The 16469-nt window shown below is 52.5% G+C and overlaps 2 protein-coding genes across 2 annotated transcripts in view; one reads left to right on the forward strand and one right to left on the reverse strand.

Moving 5' to 3' along the window:
• LOC144481627 (uncharacterized) overlaps positions 1 to 16469 on the reverse strand; it is a 74986-nt gene that overhangs the window by 40953 nt on the left and 17564 nt on the right. Inside the window, exon 4 of the mRNA XM_078200763.1 lies at positions 15462 to 15644. Within this exon, the coding sequence (XP_078056889.1) occupies positions 15462 to 15644 (183 nt within the window). The remainder of the gene's footprint in view (positions 1 to 15461; positions 15645 to 16469) is intronic.
• Positions 12920 to 16469, forward strand: part of gigyf1a (GRB10 interacting GYF protein 1a) — a 136097-nt gene continuing 132547 nt past the window's right edge. Inside the window, exon 1 of the mRNA XM_078200764.1 lies at positions 12920 to 13033. The gene's annotated coding sequence lies outside the window, so the exon portion shown is untranslated. The remainder of the gene's footprint in view (positions 13034 to 16469) is intronic.

Raw genomic sequence — 16469 nt, forward strand, 5'->3', positions numbered from 1 at the left:
CTGTACAGGGCATTGGTGAGGCCGCAGCTGGAATACTGTGTGCAGTATTGGTCCCCTTATATGAGGAAGGATATATTGGCATTGGAGGGAGTGCAGAGAAGGTTCACCAGGTTGATACTGGAGATGAGGGGTTTGGATTATGAGGAGAGGCTGAGGAGATTGGGTTTGTACTCGTTGGAGTTTAGAAGGATGAGGGGGGATCTTATGGAGACTTATAAGATAATGCGGGGGCTGGATAGGGTGGAGGCGGAGAGATTCTTTCCACTTAGTAAGGAAGTTAAAACTAGAGGACACAGCCTCAAAATAAAGGGGGGTCGGTTTAAGACAGAGTTGAGGAGGAACTTCTTCTCCCAGAGGGTGGTGAATCTCTGGAATTCTCTGCCCACTGAGGTGGTGGAGGCTACCTCGCTGAATATGTTTAAAGCGCGGATGGATGGATTCCTGATCGGTAAGGGAATTAAGGGTTATGGGGATCAGGCGGGTAAGTGGTACTGATGCACGTCAGATCAGCCATGATCTTATTGAATGGCGGGGCAGGCTCGAGGGGCTAGATGGCCTACTCCTGCTCCTATTTCTTATGTTTCTTATGTCTTATGGTCTTATGGAAGAAATTTCTCCCCATCTCTGTCTTAGAAGTGCGACCCCTTACTCTGAGATTATGCCCTCTGGTCTGAGACTCTCTCACAAGGGGAAACAACCTCTCAGCATCTGCCCTGTCAAGCCCCTTGAGAATCTGATATGTCTCAATAAAGTCGCTTCTTATTCTTCCAACTCCAATGAGTACAGACCCAAACCTACTCAACCACTCAAAGAACAAAGAAAATTACAGCACAGGAACAGGCCCTTCGGCCCTCCAAGCCTGCACCGACCATGCTGCCCGACTGAACTAAAACCCCCTATCCCTCCTGGGACCATATCCCTCTATTCCCATCCTATTTGTCAAGACGCCCCTTAAAGGTCACTACCGTATCTGCTTCCTCTACCTCCCCTGGCAACGAGTCCCAGGCACCCACTCCTCTCTGTGTAAAAAATCTGCCTCATACATCTCCCTTAAACCTTGCCCGTCGCACCTTAAACCTGTGCCCCTTCGTAATTGACTCTTCCACCCTGGGAAAAAGCTTCTGACTATCCACTCTGTCCATGGACGAAAAGAAATTGGTTTAGGTTGGAGGGTCACAGTTTTTTTTTTTAACTGGTCGGTGCAACATCGTGGGCCGAAGGGCCTGTTCTGCGCTGTAATGTTCTATGTTCTATGTTCTATGTTCTATGCCTCTCATAATCTTGTAGACTTCTATCAGGTCGCCCCTCAACCTCGGTCATTCCAGTGAGAACAAACCAAGTTTCTCTAACCTCTCCTCATAGCTAATGCCCTCCATAGAATCCTACAGTGCAGAAAGAGGCCATTCGGCCCATCGAGTCTGCACCAACCACAATCCCACCCAGGCCCTATCTACATATCCCTACATATTTACCCACTAACCCGGGACCTATGCATCCAGGGGCAATTTAGCATGGCCAATCAACCTAGCCCGCACATCTTTGGACTGTGGGAGGAAACCGGAGCACCTGGAGGAAACCCACGCAGACACAGGGAAAATGTGCAAACTCCACACAGACTGCGACCCGAGCCGGGAATCGAACCCAGGACCCTGGTGCTGTGAAGCAGTAGTGCTAACCACTGTGCTACTGTGCCGCCCCATACCATACCTTACCATACCAGGCAACATCCTGGTAAATCTTTTCTGTACCCTCTCCAAAGCCTCCTCATCCTTCTGGTAGTGTGGCGACCAGAATTGAACACCATATTCCAAGTGCGGCCTAACTAAGGTTCTATAAAGCTGCAACATGACTTGCCAATTTTTAAACTCAATACCCCAGCCGGTGAAGGCAAGCATGCCGTATGCCATCTTGACTACCTTCTCCACCTGCATTGCCACTTTCAGTGACCTGTGTACCTGTACACCCAGATCCCTTTGCCTATCAATACTCTTAAGGGTTCTGCCATTTGCTGTATGTTTCCTATCTGTATTAGACCTTCCAACATGCATTGCCTCACATTTGTCTGGATTAAACTCCATCTGCCATCTCTCCGCCCAAGTCTCCAACTGATCTATATCCTGCTGTATCCTCTGATGGTCCTCATCGCTATCCGCAAATCCCACTCCTCATAAGAATATCCATCCCTACAGCCTTGGACTGCCTCCAATGCCAGTATATCTTTCCTTAGATAATACTGTTCACAGTATTCCAAGTTTGGTTTAATTACTGCCTTGTATAGTTTGAGCAAAATTTCTCTATTTTTTATATTCCATTTAATTTGAAATAAAGGCCAACGTTCCATTTTCCCGATTGCAATTTAGCTTTTTATGATTTATGTATGACGATCCCCAAGTCCCTCTGGTATCTTTCTCCATTTAAATAATATTCAGCTCCTTCATTATTCCTACCAAACTGCATAACTTCACATTTTCCTGCTTTATATTCCACTGCCAAATTTTTGTCCACTCACTTAACTTGCCTCTACCCGTCTTTGGACTCTTTGTGTCCTCCTCACCACTTTCTTTCCCACCTATTTTTGTGTCATCTGCAAACTTGGCAATGGTACATTCAATGGTACATAGATAGTCATCGACTTCAGGAAACGTAAAGGAGAACATGCCCCTGTCTACATCAACGGGGACGAAGTAGAAATGGTCGAGAGCTTCAAGTTTTTAGGTGTCCGGATCACCAACAACCTGTCCTGGGTACCCCCCACGCTGACACTATAGTTAAGAAAGCCCCACCAACGCCTCTACTTTCTCAGAAGACTAAGGATTTTTGATATGTCCACTACGACTCTCACCAACTTTTACAGATGCTCCATAGAAAGCATTCTTTCTGGTTGTATCACAACTTGGTCTGGGCTCCTGCTCTGCCCAAGACCGCAATGAACTACAAAAGGTCATGAATGTAGCCCAGTCCATCACGCAAACCAGCCTCCCATCCGTTGATGCGTCTGTCTACACTTCCCGCTGCCTCGGCAAAGCAGCCAGCATAATCAAAGACTCCACGCACCCCGGACATTCTCTCTTCCACCTTTTGATTTGATTTGTTTTAATTTATTATTGTCACAGGTATTGTGAAAAGTATTGTTTCTTGCGCGCTATACAGACTAAACACACTGTTCATAGAGAAGGAAACGAGAGAATGCAGAATGTACGATTGCAGTCATAGCTAGGGTGTAGAGAAAGATCAACTTAATGCAAGGTAAGTCCATTCAAAAGTCTGAAAGCAGCAGAGAAGAAGCTGTTCTTGAGTCGGTTGGTACGTGACCTCAGACTTTTGTATGTTTTTCCCGAAGGAAGAAGGTGGAAGAGAGAATGTCCGGGGTGTGTGGGGTCCTTAATTATGCTGGCTGCTTTGCTGAGGCAGCGGGAAGTGTAGACAGAGTCAATGGATGGGAGGCTGGTTTGCGTGATGGATTGGGCTACATTTCCAACCTTTTGTAGTTCCTTGCGGTCTTGGGCAGAGCAGGAGCCCAGACCAAGTTGTGATACAACCAGAAAGAATGCTTTTTATGGTGCATCTGTAAACGTTGGTGAGAATCATAGCTGACATGCCAAATTTCCTTAGTCTTCTGAGAAAGTAGAGGCGTTGGTGGGGCTTTCTTAACTATAGTGTCAGCATGGGGGGGGGAACCAGGACAGGTTGTTGGTGATCTGGACACCTAAAAACTTGAAGCTCTCGACCCTTTCTATTTTTCCCCATTGATGTAGACGGGGGCATGTTCTCCGTTACGCTTCCTGAAGTCGATGACAATCTCCTTCGTTTTGTTGACATTGAGGGAGAGATTATTGTTGCCGCACCAGTTCACCAGATTCTCCATCTCATTCCTGTACTCAAACATTGTTTGAGATCTGGGTGCCAACCGACTCAAGAACAGCTTCTTCCCTGCTGCTGTCAGACTTTTCAATAGACTTACCTTGCATTAAGTTGATCTTTCTCTATTCCCTAGCTACGACTGTAACACTACATTCTGCACTCCCTCGTTTCCTTCTCTATGAATGGTGTGCTTTGTCTGTATAGTGCGCAAGAAACAATACATTTCACTGTATCCCAATACATGTGACAATAATAAATCAAATTAAACTCTTCTCCCCTATGTACTCTATGAACGGTATGCTTTGTCTGTATAGGGCGCAAGAAACAATACTTTTCACTGTATCCCAATACATGACAATAATAAATCAAATCCTTCTCCCTTATGTACTCTATGAATGGTATGCTTTGTCTGTATAGCGCGCAAGAAACAATACTTTTCACTGTATCCCAATACATGTGACAAATCAAATCAAATCAAAACTTCCCTCATCCAAGTCATTAATATATGTTGTAAATAATTCGAGACCCAGCACAGATCCCTGTGGCACTCCACTAATTACAGGTTGCCATCCTGAAAATGCCCCTCTTATTCCAATTCTCTATCTTCTATTAGTTTGCCAATCATCTATCCATGCTGATATACTATTCGCAACACCATGGGCTCTTGTTTTATTCAGTAGTCTTATGTACGGTTCATTATCATAGAATCCCTACAGTGCAGAAGGAGATCATTCAGTCCCAGTCCATCGAGTCTGCACCGACTTCTGAAAGAGCATTTTACCCAGGCCGAAGAGACCTACACATCTTTGGACACTAAGGGGCAATTTAGCATGGCCAATCCACCTAACCTGCACATCTTTGGACACTAAGGGGCAATTTAGCATGGCCAATCCACCTAACCTGCACATCTTTGGACACTGAGGGACAATTTAGCACGGCCAATCCACCTAACCTGCACATCTTTGGACACTAAGGTGCAATTTAGCACGGCCAATCCACCTAACCTGCGCATCTTTAGACACTAAGGGGCAATTTAGCACGGCCAATCCACCTAACCTGCACATCTTTGGACACTAAGGGGCAATTTAGCATGGCCAATACACCTAACCTGCACATCTTTGGACACTAAGGGGCAATTTAGCACGGCCAATCCACCTAACCTGCACATCTTTGGACACTAAGGGGCAATTTAGCATGGCCAATACACCTAACCCGCACATCTTTGGACACTAAGGGGCAATTTAGCATGGCCAATCCACACCTAACCAAATCTCTTTGGATACTAAGGGGGAATTTAGTATGGCCAATCCGCCTAACCTACACCTCTTTGAACATGAAGGGACAATTTAGCGTGGCCAATCCACCTAACTTGCATATCCTTGGACTCTAAGGGGCAATTTAGCACGGCCAATCCACCTAACCTTCACTAAGGGGCCCTTAGTCCAAAGATGTGCAGGTTAGGTGGATTAGCTGTGGTAAATTGCCCCTTAGTGTCCACAGATGTGTAGGTTAGGTGATTTAGGTGGGGTTATGGGGATAGGATGGAGGGTGTGGATGGGATGCTCTTTCGGAGAGTCAATGCAGACTTGATGGGCCAAATGGGCTCTTTCTGCACGTAGGGATTCTACGCTTCTATGGTCCCTCCTTAAGCAAGGTGACCAAAACTATGCACAGTACCCTCAGGTGAGGTCTAACTAATGCCCTGTGTAGTTGTAGCAAGACTTCCCTAATTTTATACTCCATCAGCGCCCCCCCACCCCATCCCCCACCACCACCACCCCCTTGAATCATAGAATCCCTACAGTGCAAATGGAGGCCATTCAGCCCATCGAGTCTGCACTGACAACAATCCCATCGAGGCCTTATCCCCGTAATCCCACATATTTACCCCGCTAATCCCTCTAACCCACGCTCCCAGGACACTAAGTGGCAATTTAGCACGGCCAGTCAACCTAACCCGCACATCTTTGGAGTGTGGGAGGAAACCGGAGCACCCGGAGGAAACCCAGGCAGACATGGGGGGGGGGAGAACGTGTAAACTCCGCACAGACAGTGACCCGAGGCCGGAATTGAACCCAGGTCCCTGGGGCAGTGAGGCAGCAGTGCTAACCGTGTGTTGGGGGCGGCACGGTAGCACAGTGGTTAGCACCGCTGCCTCACCGCAAATGGGTTCGATTCCCGGCTTGGGTCACTGTGTGGAGTTTGCACGTTCTCCCCGTGTCTGCAGGGGTTTCCTCCGGGTGCTCCGGTTTCCTCCCACAGTCTGAAAGACGTGCTGGTTAGGGTGCACTGACCCGAACGGGCGCCGGAGTGTGGCTACTAGGGGGATTTCACAGTAACTTCATTGCAGGGTTAATGTAAGCCTTACTTGTGACTAATTAACTTTAACCTCTGTGCCGCCCATGGTGCTCCCTCCATTTTCTGGTGCAAATTGATGGTCAGGTCTTCCCATATGCCAACAGCCCTTTAAAAAGTAAGACATAAAACACTCTGAGGCCTTACAAGGGCTCGTTGAAGGATGTAACATATAAATATCCCTTCTCACTACTTAATTCATCGTAAACTTGTGACTCACTGGCAGTCAATCTAATCAGGCCCTGAGCTGCTTTAATAAGTAAAGGTTTGCGACTGTGAGACCAAAAAGACCTTACCTACGTCGGTGAGTGAAGTAGAACTGTCACCTCCACCTCAGAAGGGGCTGTGGGGGGCGAAATTCAACCTCTGGAAAATGGCTGAGAGGTGACTGTCTCTTTGCAAGGACTGACCAGGTCCAGGGGGTTGGGGAACACGTTAAAGAATCAGCAAGCTGCCTGTCCCGGAACCGGTCAGGCGACTGAGGGCAGAGGATGGAGAGAGCAAGTGAACTTCTCCAGATGAGCTGCTAATGGCCTCATTGTCTCAAGGAGACAGCTTTGACGGGGCGTCTCCCAGTTGATGGTTGTCCGTCCACCCTCCCCCACCAAAGTGGGAGCTTGGTCGCCAACACCAAAACTTTGCTTTCCAGATGCATAAATTACACAGCTGACTGCTCCTGGGAGGGAGAGAGAGGGAGGGAAGAGGAGGGGAAATTATGGGTCACAGTCTAGTTTCTCCATTCATTAATTAGGCATATCAGGAGCCTGTGTGCCTGGAACTTTCTGATTCGTTATTTTAAACAGACGCCACTCCTGGGTGGATAACTTCCCACTGTGAGAGCAGCGCAATGGGTGGCACAGTGGTTAGAACTGCTGCCTCACAGTGCCAGGGACCCGGGTTCGATTCCTGGCTTGGGTCATTGTCTGTGTGGAGTCTGCACGTTCTCCCCCCGTGTCTGCGTGGGTTTCCTCCGGGTGCTCCGGTTTCCTCCCACAGTCCAAAGATGTGTAGGTTAGGTGGATTGGCCATGCAAAATTGCCCCTTAGTGTCCAAAGATGTGCAGGTTAGGTGGATTGGCCATGCTAAATTGCCCCTTAGTGTCCAAAGATCATAGAAATCATAGAAACCCTACAGTGCAGAAGGAGGCCATTCAGCCCATCGAGTCTGCACCGACCACAATCCCACCCAGGCCCTACCCCCACATATTTACCCACTAATCCCTCTAACCTACGCATTTTAGGATTCTAAGGGGCAATTTTTAACCTGGTCAATCAACCTAACCCGCACATCTTTGGACTGTGGGAGGAAACCGGAGCACCCGGAGGAAACCCACGCAGACACGAGGAGAACGTGCAAACTCCACACAGACAGTGACCCGAGCCGGGAATCGAACCCGGGACCCTGGAGCTGTGAAGCAGCAGTGCTAACCACTGTGCTACCGTGCCGCTCTGGCTTAGGGATGTGCAGGCTAGGTGGATTGGCCATGATAAATTGCCCCTTACTGTCCAAAGATGTGCGGGTTAGGTGGATTGGCCATGCAAAATTGCCCCTTAATGTCCAAAGATGTGCAGGTTAGGTGGATTGGCCATGCTAAATTGCCCCTTAGTGTCCAAAGATGTGTAGGTTAGGTGGATTGGCCATGCAAAATTGCCCCTTAGTATCCAAAGATGTGCAGGTTAGGTGGATTGGCCGTGCTAAATTGCCCCTTAGTGTCCAAAGATGTGCAGGTTAGGTGGATTGGCCATGCTAAATTGCCCCTTAGTATCCAAAGATGTACAGGTTAGGTGGATTGGCCATGCTAAATTGCCCCTTAGTATCCAAAGATGTACAGGTTAGGGGGATTGGCCATGCTAAATTGCCCCTTTAGTGTCAGGGGGATTAGCTGGGTAAATGCATGGGGTTATGGGGATAGGGCCTGAGTGGGATTGTGGTCGGTGCAGACCCGATGGGCCGAATGGCCTCCTTTTGCACTGTAGAACGGTCAGTGAACAGTAGGAGGCCGTTTGGCCCATCGTGTCCGCCCTGGCCCTCTGAAGCAGCAATCCACCAGGGCCTTTTCCCAGCCTGTAGCCCAGCAATTTAACTTTACGTTTATTTATTATTGTCACAGGTAGACTTACATTAACACTGCAATGAAGTCACTCAAAATCTCCTAGTCGCCACACTCCGGCGCCTGTTCGGGTAACACTGAGGGAGAATTTAGCACGGCCAATGCGCCCTAACCAGCGCGCTCTTTCGGACTGTGGGAGGAAACCGGAGCACCCGGAGGAAACCCACGCAGACACGGGGAGAATGTGCAGTCTCCACACAGACAGTGACCCAAGCCGGGAATCGGACCCGGGTCCCTGGCGCTGTGAGGCAGCAGTGCTAAACACCGTGCCTCAAAGAATCAATGTTTGCTGTGGCCATACTTATACTTTCCCCACGTTATTCTGGATAACCCAATTGATGACTGCAAAATTCAATCAATTACGATTAGCCCATTGACAATCGTGTAATCAACACGGTAGCACAGTGGGTTAGCACTGCTGCCTCACAGCGCCAGGGCCCCGGGTTCGATTCCCGGCTTGGGGTCACTGTCTGTGCGGAGTCTGCACGTTCTCCCCGTGTCTGCGTGGGTTTCCTCCGGGTGCTCCGGTTTCCTCCCACAGTCCGAAAGACGTGCGGGTTAGGGTGGATTGACCCGGACAGGCACCGGACTGTGGCGACGAAGGAAATTTCACAGTAATTTCATTGCAGTGTTAATGTAAGCCTTACTTGTGACTAATAAATAAACTTTAACAAATTTAATGACCCATAGTAGCCTCACACCAGCATTAACCACAATCGCAACACATTGGTTAGCACTACTGCTTTGGGATGGGGCCTCTGGCTTTGGGATGGGGCCTCTGGCTTTGGGGTGGGGCCTCTGGCTTTGGGGTGGGGCCTCTGGCTTAGTGGATGGGGCCTCTGGCTTAGGGGGTGGGGCCTCTGGCTTAGGGGGTGGGGCCTCTGGCTTAGGGGTTGGGCCTCTGTCTTAGGGGTGGGACCTCTGTCTTATGGGTGGGGCCTCTGTCGTAGGGGTGTGGTCTCTGTCTTAGGGGTGGGGCCTCTGGCTTAGGGGCCTCTGTCTTATGGGTGGGGCCTCTGTCATAGGGGTGTGGCCTCTGTCTTAGGGGTGGGGCCTCTGGCTTAGGGGTTGGGGCATCTGGCTTAGGGGTTGGGGCTTCTGGCTTAGGGGTTGGGGCCTCTGGCTTAGGGATTGGGGCCTCTGGCTTAGGGGTTGGGGCCTCTGGCTTAGGGGTTGGGGCTTCTGGCTTAGGGGTTGGGGCCTCTGGCTTAGGGGTTGGGGCCTCTGGCTTAGGGGTTGGGGCCTCTGGCTTAGGGGTTGGGGCCTCTGGCTTAGGGGTGGGGCCTCTGGCTTAGGGGTTGGGGCCTCTGGCTTAGGGGTTGGGGCCTCTGGCTTAGGGGTTGGGGCCTCTGGCCTAGGGGTTGGGGCCTCTGGCTTAGGGGCGGGGCCTCTGTCTTAAGGGTGGGGCCTCTGTCTTAAGGGTGGGCCTCTGGCTTAGGGGTTGGGGCCTCTGGCTTAGTGGTGGGGCCTCTGGCTTAGGGGTTGGGGCCTCTGGCTTAGGGGTTGGGGCCTCTGGCTTAGGGGTTGGGGCCTCTGGCTTAGGGGTGGGGCCTCTGTCTTAAGGGTGGGGCCTCTGTCTTAAGGGTGGGCCTCTGGCTTAGGGGTGGGGCCTCTGGCTTGGGGGTGGAGACTCTGTCTTAAGGGAGTGTCCTCTGGCTTAAGGGTGGAGCCTCTGTCTTGGGGTGGATCCTCTGGTTTGGGGGTGGGGTCTCTGGCTTAGGGGTGGGCTCTCTGTCTTAAGGGTGGGGCCTCTGGTTTAGAGGTGGAGCCTCTGTCTTAAGGGTGGGGCCTCTGTCTTAAGGGTGGGGGCTCTGGCTTAGGGATGTTGCTTATGGCTTTGGAGTGGAGTCTCTGGTTTAGGGGTGGGGCCTCAGCCTGTGGGTGGGTTTTCTGGCATATGGGGGTGGGGCCTTTCCGGCTCAGGGTGGTGCAGCCTCAGCCTGTGGGGTGGGGCCTCTGGGCCAAGGGGGGCCTTGTCCTGAGTGGGCGGGGTTTCAACCTGGGGGGGGGCCGGACTTCAGCTGAGGGAGGCGGGGCCTCAGCCTGTGTGTGTGTGTGTGTGTGTGTGTATGTGTTTGGGGATCAGGGGGAGGGTGGGGCTTCTGCCTGAGGGGATGGGGCCTCTGCCTGAGGGGGTGGGGGCTCAGCCTGAGGGGGCAGGGACTCTGCCTGAAGGGTGGGGCTTCTGCCTGAGGGGGCGGGGACTCTGCCTGAGGGGCAGGGCTTCTGCCTGATGGGGGTGGGGCCTCAGGCTGTGTATGTGTTTGGGAAGTGGGGGAAGGGTGGGCCCTTTGCCTTGTGGGGGGCGGGGCCTCTGCCTCTGGGGGTGGGGCCTCAGCTTGTGTGTGTGTGTATTGGGGAAACAGGGGCGAGCGCGGGGGGGATCGCTACCTGAGGGAGGGGGCGGGGCCTGGGTAGTGGTGGGGGCGGGGTGACCGGGGACAGAGGCATATGTGGGCGTGATCTTAGCTGGAGAGCGGGGCGGGGACTCAGCCATGAGTGACAGGAGGAGGGGGGTGGACAAAGCAGTATGGCGGGGGAGGGGACGGTGTGGGTGTGCGGTCATTTGGGGGCATGGAAAGGGAGCGTGTCCTTGCAGTCGGTTGAGGTTGGGACGGGAGAGGGGGCGTGTCCTTGCAGTCGGTTGAGGTTGGGATGGGAGAGGGGGCGTGTCCTTGCGGTCGGTTGAGGTTGGGATGGGAGGGGGCGTGTCCTTGTGCTCGCGGTCGGTTGAGGTTGGGATGGGAAGGGGGTGTGTCCTTGTGGTCGGTTGAGGTTGGGATGGGAAGGGGGCGTGTCCTTGTGCTCGCGGTCGGTAGAGGTTGGGATGAGAGGGGGCGTGTCCTTGCGGTCGGTTGAGGTTGGGATGGGAGAGGGGGTGTGTCCTTGCGGTCAGTTGAGGTTGGGATGGGAAGGGGGCGTGTCCTTCTGCTCGCGGTCGGTAGAGGTTGGGATGAGAGGGGGTGTGTCCTTGCGGTCGGTTGAAGTTGCGACGGGAGAGGGGGGCGTGTCCTTGCGGTCGGTTGAGGCTGGGATGGGAGAGGGGGCGTGTCCTTGCAGTCGGTTGAGGCTGGGATGGGAGAGGGGGCGTGTCCTTGCGGTCGGTTGAGGCTGGGATGGGAGAGGGGGCGTGTCCTTGCAGTCGGTTGAGGCTGGGATGGGAGAGGGGGCGTGTCCTTGCGGTCGGTTGAGGTTGGGATGGGAGAGGGGGCGTGTCCTTGCGGTCGATTGAGGTTGGGATGGGAGGGGGCGTGTCCTTGCGGTCGGTTGAGGTTGGGATGGGAGAGGGGGTGTGTCCTTGTGGTCGGTTGAGGTTGGGATGGGAGGGGGCGTGTCCTTGTGCTCGTGGTCGGTTGAGGTTGGGATGGGAGGGGGTGTGTCCTTGCGGTCAGTTGTGGTTGGGATGGGAAGAGGGTGTGTCCTTGCGGTCGGTTGAGGTTGGGATGGGAGGGGGCGTGTCCTTGCGGTCGGTTGAGGTTGGGATGGGAGGGGTCATGTCCTTGTGCTCGCGGTCGGTTGAGGTTGGGATGGGAAGGGGGTGTGTCCTTGCGGTCAGTTGAGGTTGGGATGGGAGAGGGGGGCGTGTCCTTGTGGTCGGTTGAGGTTGGGACAGGAGGGGAGCGTGTCGTTGCAGTCGGTTGAGGTTGGGATGGTAGAGGGGGCGTGTCCTTGCGGTCGGTTGAGGCTGGGATGGGAAGGGGGGCGTGTCCTTGCGGTCGGGTGAGGTTGGGATGGGAGGGGGCGTGTCCTTGCGGTCGGGTGAGGTTGGGATGGGAGGGGGCGTGTCCTTGCGGTCGGTGAGGTTGGGTTGGGAGAGGGGGCGTGTCCTTGCGGTCGGTTGAGGCTGGGATGGGAGGGGGCGTGTCCTTGCAGTCGGTGAGGTTGGGATGAGGGGGGCGTGTCCTTGCGGTCGGTTGAGGCTGGGATGGGAGGGGGCGTGTCCTTGCAGTCGGTGAGGTTGGGTTGGGAGAGGGGGCGTGTCCTTGCAGTCGGTTGAGGTTGGGATGAGGGGGGCGTGTCCTTGCGGTCGGTTGAGGTTGGGATGGGAGGGGGCGTGTCCTTGCGGTCGGGTGAGGTTGGGACGGGATAGGGGGCGTGTCCTTGCAGTCAGTTGAGGTTGGGGGTGGGGGGGCGTGTCCTGTGCTCGCGGTCGATTGAGGGGGCGTGTCCTTGTGCTCGTGGTCTGTTGATGGTGGGACTGGAGGGGAGGGGCGTGAGCTTGCTCTCGCGGTAGGTTGAGGGGGCGTGTCCTTGCGCTCGAGGTCGGTTGAGGGGGCGTGTCCTGGTGCTCATGGTCTGTCGATGGTGGGACTGGACTGGGGGGCGTGTCGTTGCGCTCGCGGTCGGTTGAGGGGGCGTGTCCTTGCGCTCGCGGTCGGTTGAGGGGGGCGTGTCATTGTGCTCGCGGTCGGTTGGGGAAAGGGGGGGCGTGGCCTCAGACGACGGTTTGGACCGGCCGTTATTTTTAGCTTTCCCGCGCTGCACGTGGTGCGTTGGCCCCGCCTCTCCTCCCCCCCTTCCCCCGTCCCCAACATCCGGGTGTCTGGCGGTGTGTACCCGGGCAGGGGGGGAGGAGTGGAGAGGGAGGGGTCACGTGACGCGCTGCGCGGCGGCCATTTTAGAATCGGAGGATCCGCAGCGACAGAGGCGGAGACGGGACTTTTTTTTTATTTGGGAAAAATAAAATTAATCCAGCCTTCGGCCCAGGTAGGGAAGCCTGGGCTTCATCCACGGTGCAGCGCGTGTGTGTGTGTATATATATAGATAGATAGATAACTCCCCCTTTTGCTTCCTCCAGCCGGGAGGCGGCCGCCTCCAGCGAGCGGGGGCCGGCCAGCCGCGCTCACGCGAGGCCGAGGCTTGTGTTGCGGCCTACCCCTGTGGAGTTGAGGGGGTGCTGAGCGGAGAGCGGCCTTGCAAAAAGCCCCATCCCCAGGCATCCAGAGAGAGAGAGACAACCTCTGCCTGGAAACCTCCCCCACCCCTTTTATAATTAAAAAACATTTAAAAATTAATTAATTAATGTTTCCCCCCCCCCCCCCATTTTAATTCCCCGCAAAAGGGGAGGTGATTGATAGACGTGGCAGCTCTCAATCCAGGGCTGGTTTGTCTTTTGAGGGGGGAGGGTTAATGATATTTGGACTTACACCTTCCCCCCCCCCCCCCTCACCCCAGCTTTTTAATTCCATATTCATTCAGAATTAATAAATTCACCTCCCTCCCTCTTTATTATTATTATTATTGCTCCCTCCTCCTCCAGCTGCTTATCTCACGCCTCCTCCAATCTCAGCTGACACTTTCAGTCACCCTGCACCTTTTTAAATAAGATGCAAAATCAACAAAAGAGCTGCTGCTTTGCTCTTGCTTATTTTCTCTCTCATGTTAAAAGGGTCAGCAAAAACATTTTTCTTTTGCTGCTGTGACCTTTTCTGTTTTGCATCTCCCCCCCCCCCCCCCCCCCCCCCCAATTCAAGGGGAAGCAATCTCCCCCCCCCCCCCCCCCCCCCCCAAAGCTCCAGTCGTCATCTTCAGTGGCACAGCGGGTGAGCACTATTGGGTTCGATCCCAGCCTCGTGTCCGTTTTCCTCTCGCGCTCCCAACTGGGATTGATCGTGGTAAATTGCCCCCCCCCCCCTTAGCGTCCAAAGACGTGTGGGTTTAAGTGGATTGGCCGTGCTAAAGTGCCCCACAGTGTCCAAAGGTGTGAAGGTTAGGTGGATTTGGCCGTGCTAAATTGCGCCACTGTGTCCAAAGATGTGCGGGTTAGGTGGATTGGCCACGCTAAATTGCCCCTTAGTGTCTAAAGATGTGCGGGTTAGGTGGATTGGCCGTGCTAAATTGCGCCACTGTGTCCAAAGATGTGAAGGTTTGGTGGATTGGCCATGCTAAATTGCCCTTTAGTGTCTGAAGATGTGCGGGTTAGGTGGGTTGGCCATGCTAAATTGCGCCGCTGTGTCCAAAGATGTGAAGGTTTGGTGGATTGGCCATGCTAAATTGCCCTTTAGTGTCTGAAGATGTGCGGGTTAGGTGGGTTGGCCATGCTAAATTGCGCCACTGTGTCCAAAGATGTGAAGGTTTGGTGGATTGGCCATGCTAAATTGCCCCTTCGTGTTCAAAGATGTGTGGGTTAGGAGGATTGGCTACGCTAAATTGCCCCTTAGTGTCCAAAGATGTGCGGGTTAGGTAGGTTGGCCATGCTAAATTGCCCCACAGTGTCCAAAGATGTGCGGGTTAGGTGAATTGGCCATGCTAAATTGACCCTAGTGTCCAAAGATGTGCGGGTTAGGTGGATTGGCCATGCTAAATTGACCCTAGTGTCAGGGGATAAGGCCTGGTGATTGTGGTCGGTGCAGACTTGATGGGCCAAATGACCACCTCCTGCGCTGTAGGAATTCTATGTGCAGGTTAGATGGATTGACCATGCCAAATTGCCCCTTGGTGTCAGCGGGATTAGCAGGGTAAATACATGGGGTTACGTGGATAGGGCCTGGGCAAGATTGTTGTCGGTGCAGACTCGATGGACCCAAAGGCCCCCTTTTGCACTGTCGGGATTCTGTGATTCTATTCTATAATAAAGTTATTTTTTTTCTTAAAACGATGACATTTGCACGTACAGCGCTACTCTGCTTCCCCACCTTGAGAAGTATGGGGGGGGGGGACTATTTTTTTCCTTGTAGAAGGTGAACATTTCTGCCTTGTATACATCCTGAAAGGTTGAGCCTGGCTCGAGTGGCTTTGCAACTGAAAAGAAAAGGATTAAAGATGTCTTCCTTGTCTGCAGCAGTTTGACGATGATCAGCTTAAAGAATAGTGTTATTTTTTGACATTAATGTACCCCGGTAGACAGCCATATGTTACCGATGGTGATCGTTTTGTGTCCTGCGGTCTGATTCTTTTGGGCAGCGTGCCATGTGAGAGCAAGTTACACATTTAAAGCATTGTCGCTTTTGTAATTGTAATGTAAACTTCTGAAATGTTGGAGTTAATATACTGCTGGCTGAATAGATTTTTGCACGTGCAATTGTAATATTTTTGTGCTTAAAAATGGCAGTGAACTATTTATTTGCCTGTCGCTTGAATGAATGACCAGTGACATTCACATTACTTAGTGTGTGTGTATATATGTAGCACTGACCTGACACTGAATCTGGTGCAGTTTGACCACTGGCCATATTTGTGTGTATGGCCAAGTGTCACGATCAGGTTGTCCTCTGATGCTGGGGTCGATTGTGGAGAATCTTTAGGCATGTCCTGAGACAACTGTTTACTTGATGATATAAAATCCGAGCGCTGGAAGACTCCGCAGATCTGGCAGCATCTGTGGAGAGAGAAACACACTTAACGTTTTAAGTCCAATCATGACTCTTCATGTTCATTGAACTCGGAACGTTAACTCATGTTTCTCACTCTTCACAGATGCTGCCAGACCTGCTGAGTTTTGAATGTCCAGCATCCACAGTCATTTGCTTTTATTTTGATGTGTTGGAGGGGGTGTGTGTGTGCAAAACTGTTTGTGTGCAGAAAAAAACAAGGCCATCAGTGTTGTTGGTGGCATTTGTCAGTTAGGTTCCTGTTTTTATCATGTTGCCGCTGCTGTTCATTTCTTCCCATTCCCACCTGGCTGTTCCTTTTTTAAGTGGTTTATGAATATGGGAACCAGTGCTGTAATGAGCAGCACTCTGAAACATGGAAAGATGGAAAATAGGTGCGGGAGCAGGCCACCATTCAATGTGATCATGGCTGCTCATGCACTTTCAGTATCCCACTCCCACTTTCCCTCCATACCCCCCTTGATCTCTTTAGCCACAAGGGCCACGTCCAGCTCCCTCTTGAACGTATCTAACGACCTGGCTCCAGCTTTCTGTGGTGGAGAATTCCACAGGTTCACAACCCTTTGAGTGGAGAAGTTCTTTCTTCGCTGTGGGGCAGCACAGTGGTTAGCACTGCTGCATCACAGCGCCAGGGACCCAGGTTTGATTCCCGGTCTTGGGTCACTGTCTGTGTGGAGTTTGCACATTCTCCCCCGTGTCTGCGTGGATTTTCTCCCACACTCCAAAGATGTGCGGGTTAGGTGGATTGGCCATGCTAAATTGTCCCTTCGTGTCCAAAGATGTGCGGGTTAGGTGGATTGGCCATGCTAAAT

The sequence above is a fragment of the Mustelus asterias genome, chromosome 31 (genome assembly GCF_964213995.1).
Source record: "Mustelus asterias chromosome 31, sMusAst1.hap1.1, whole genome shotgun sequence".
In the NCBI taxonomy this organism is placed as follows: Eukaryota; Metazoa; Chordata; class Chondrichthyes; order Carcharhiniformes; family Triakidae; genus Mustelus; species Mustelus asterias.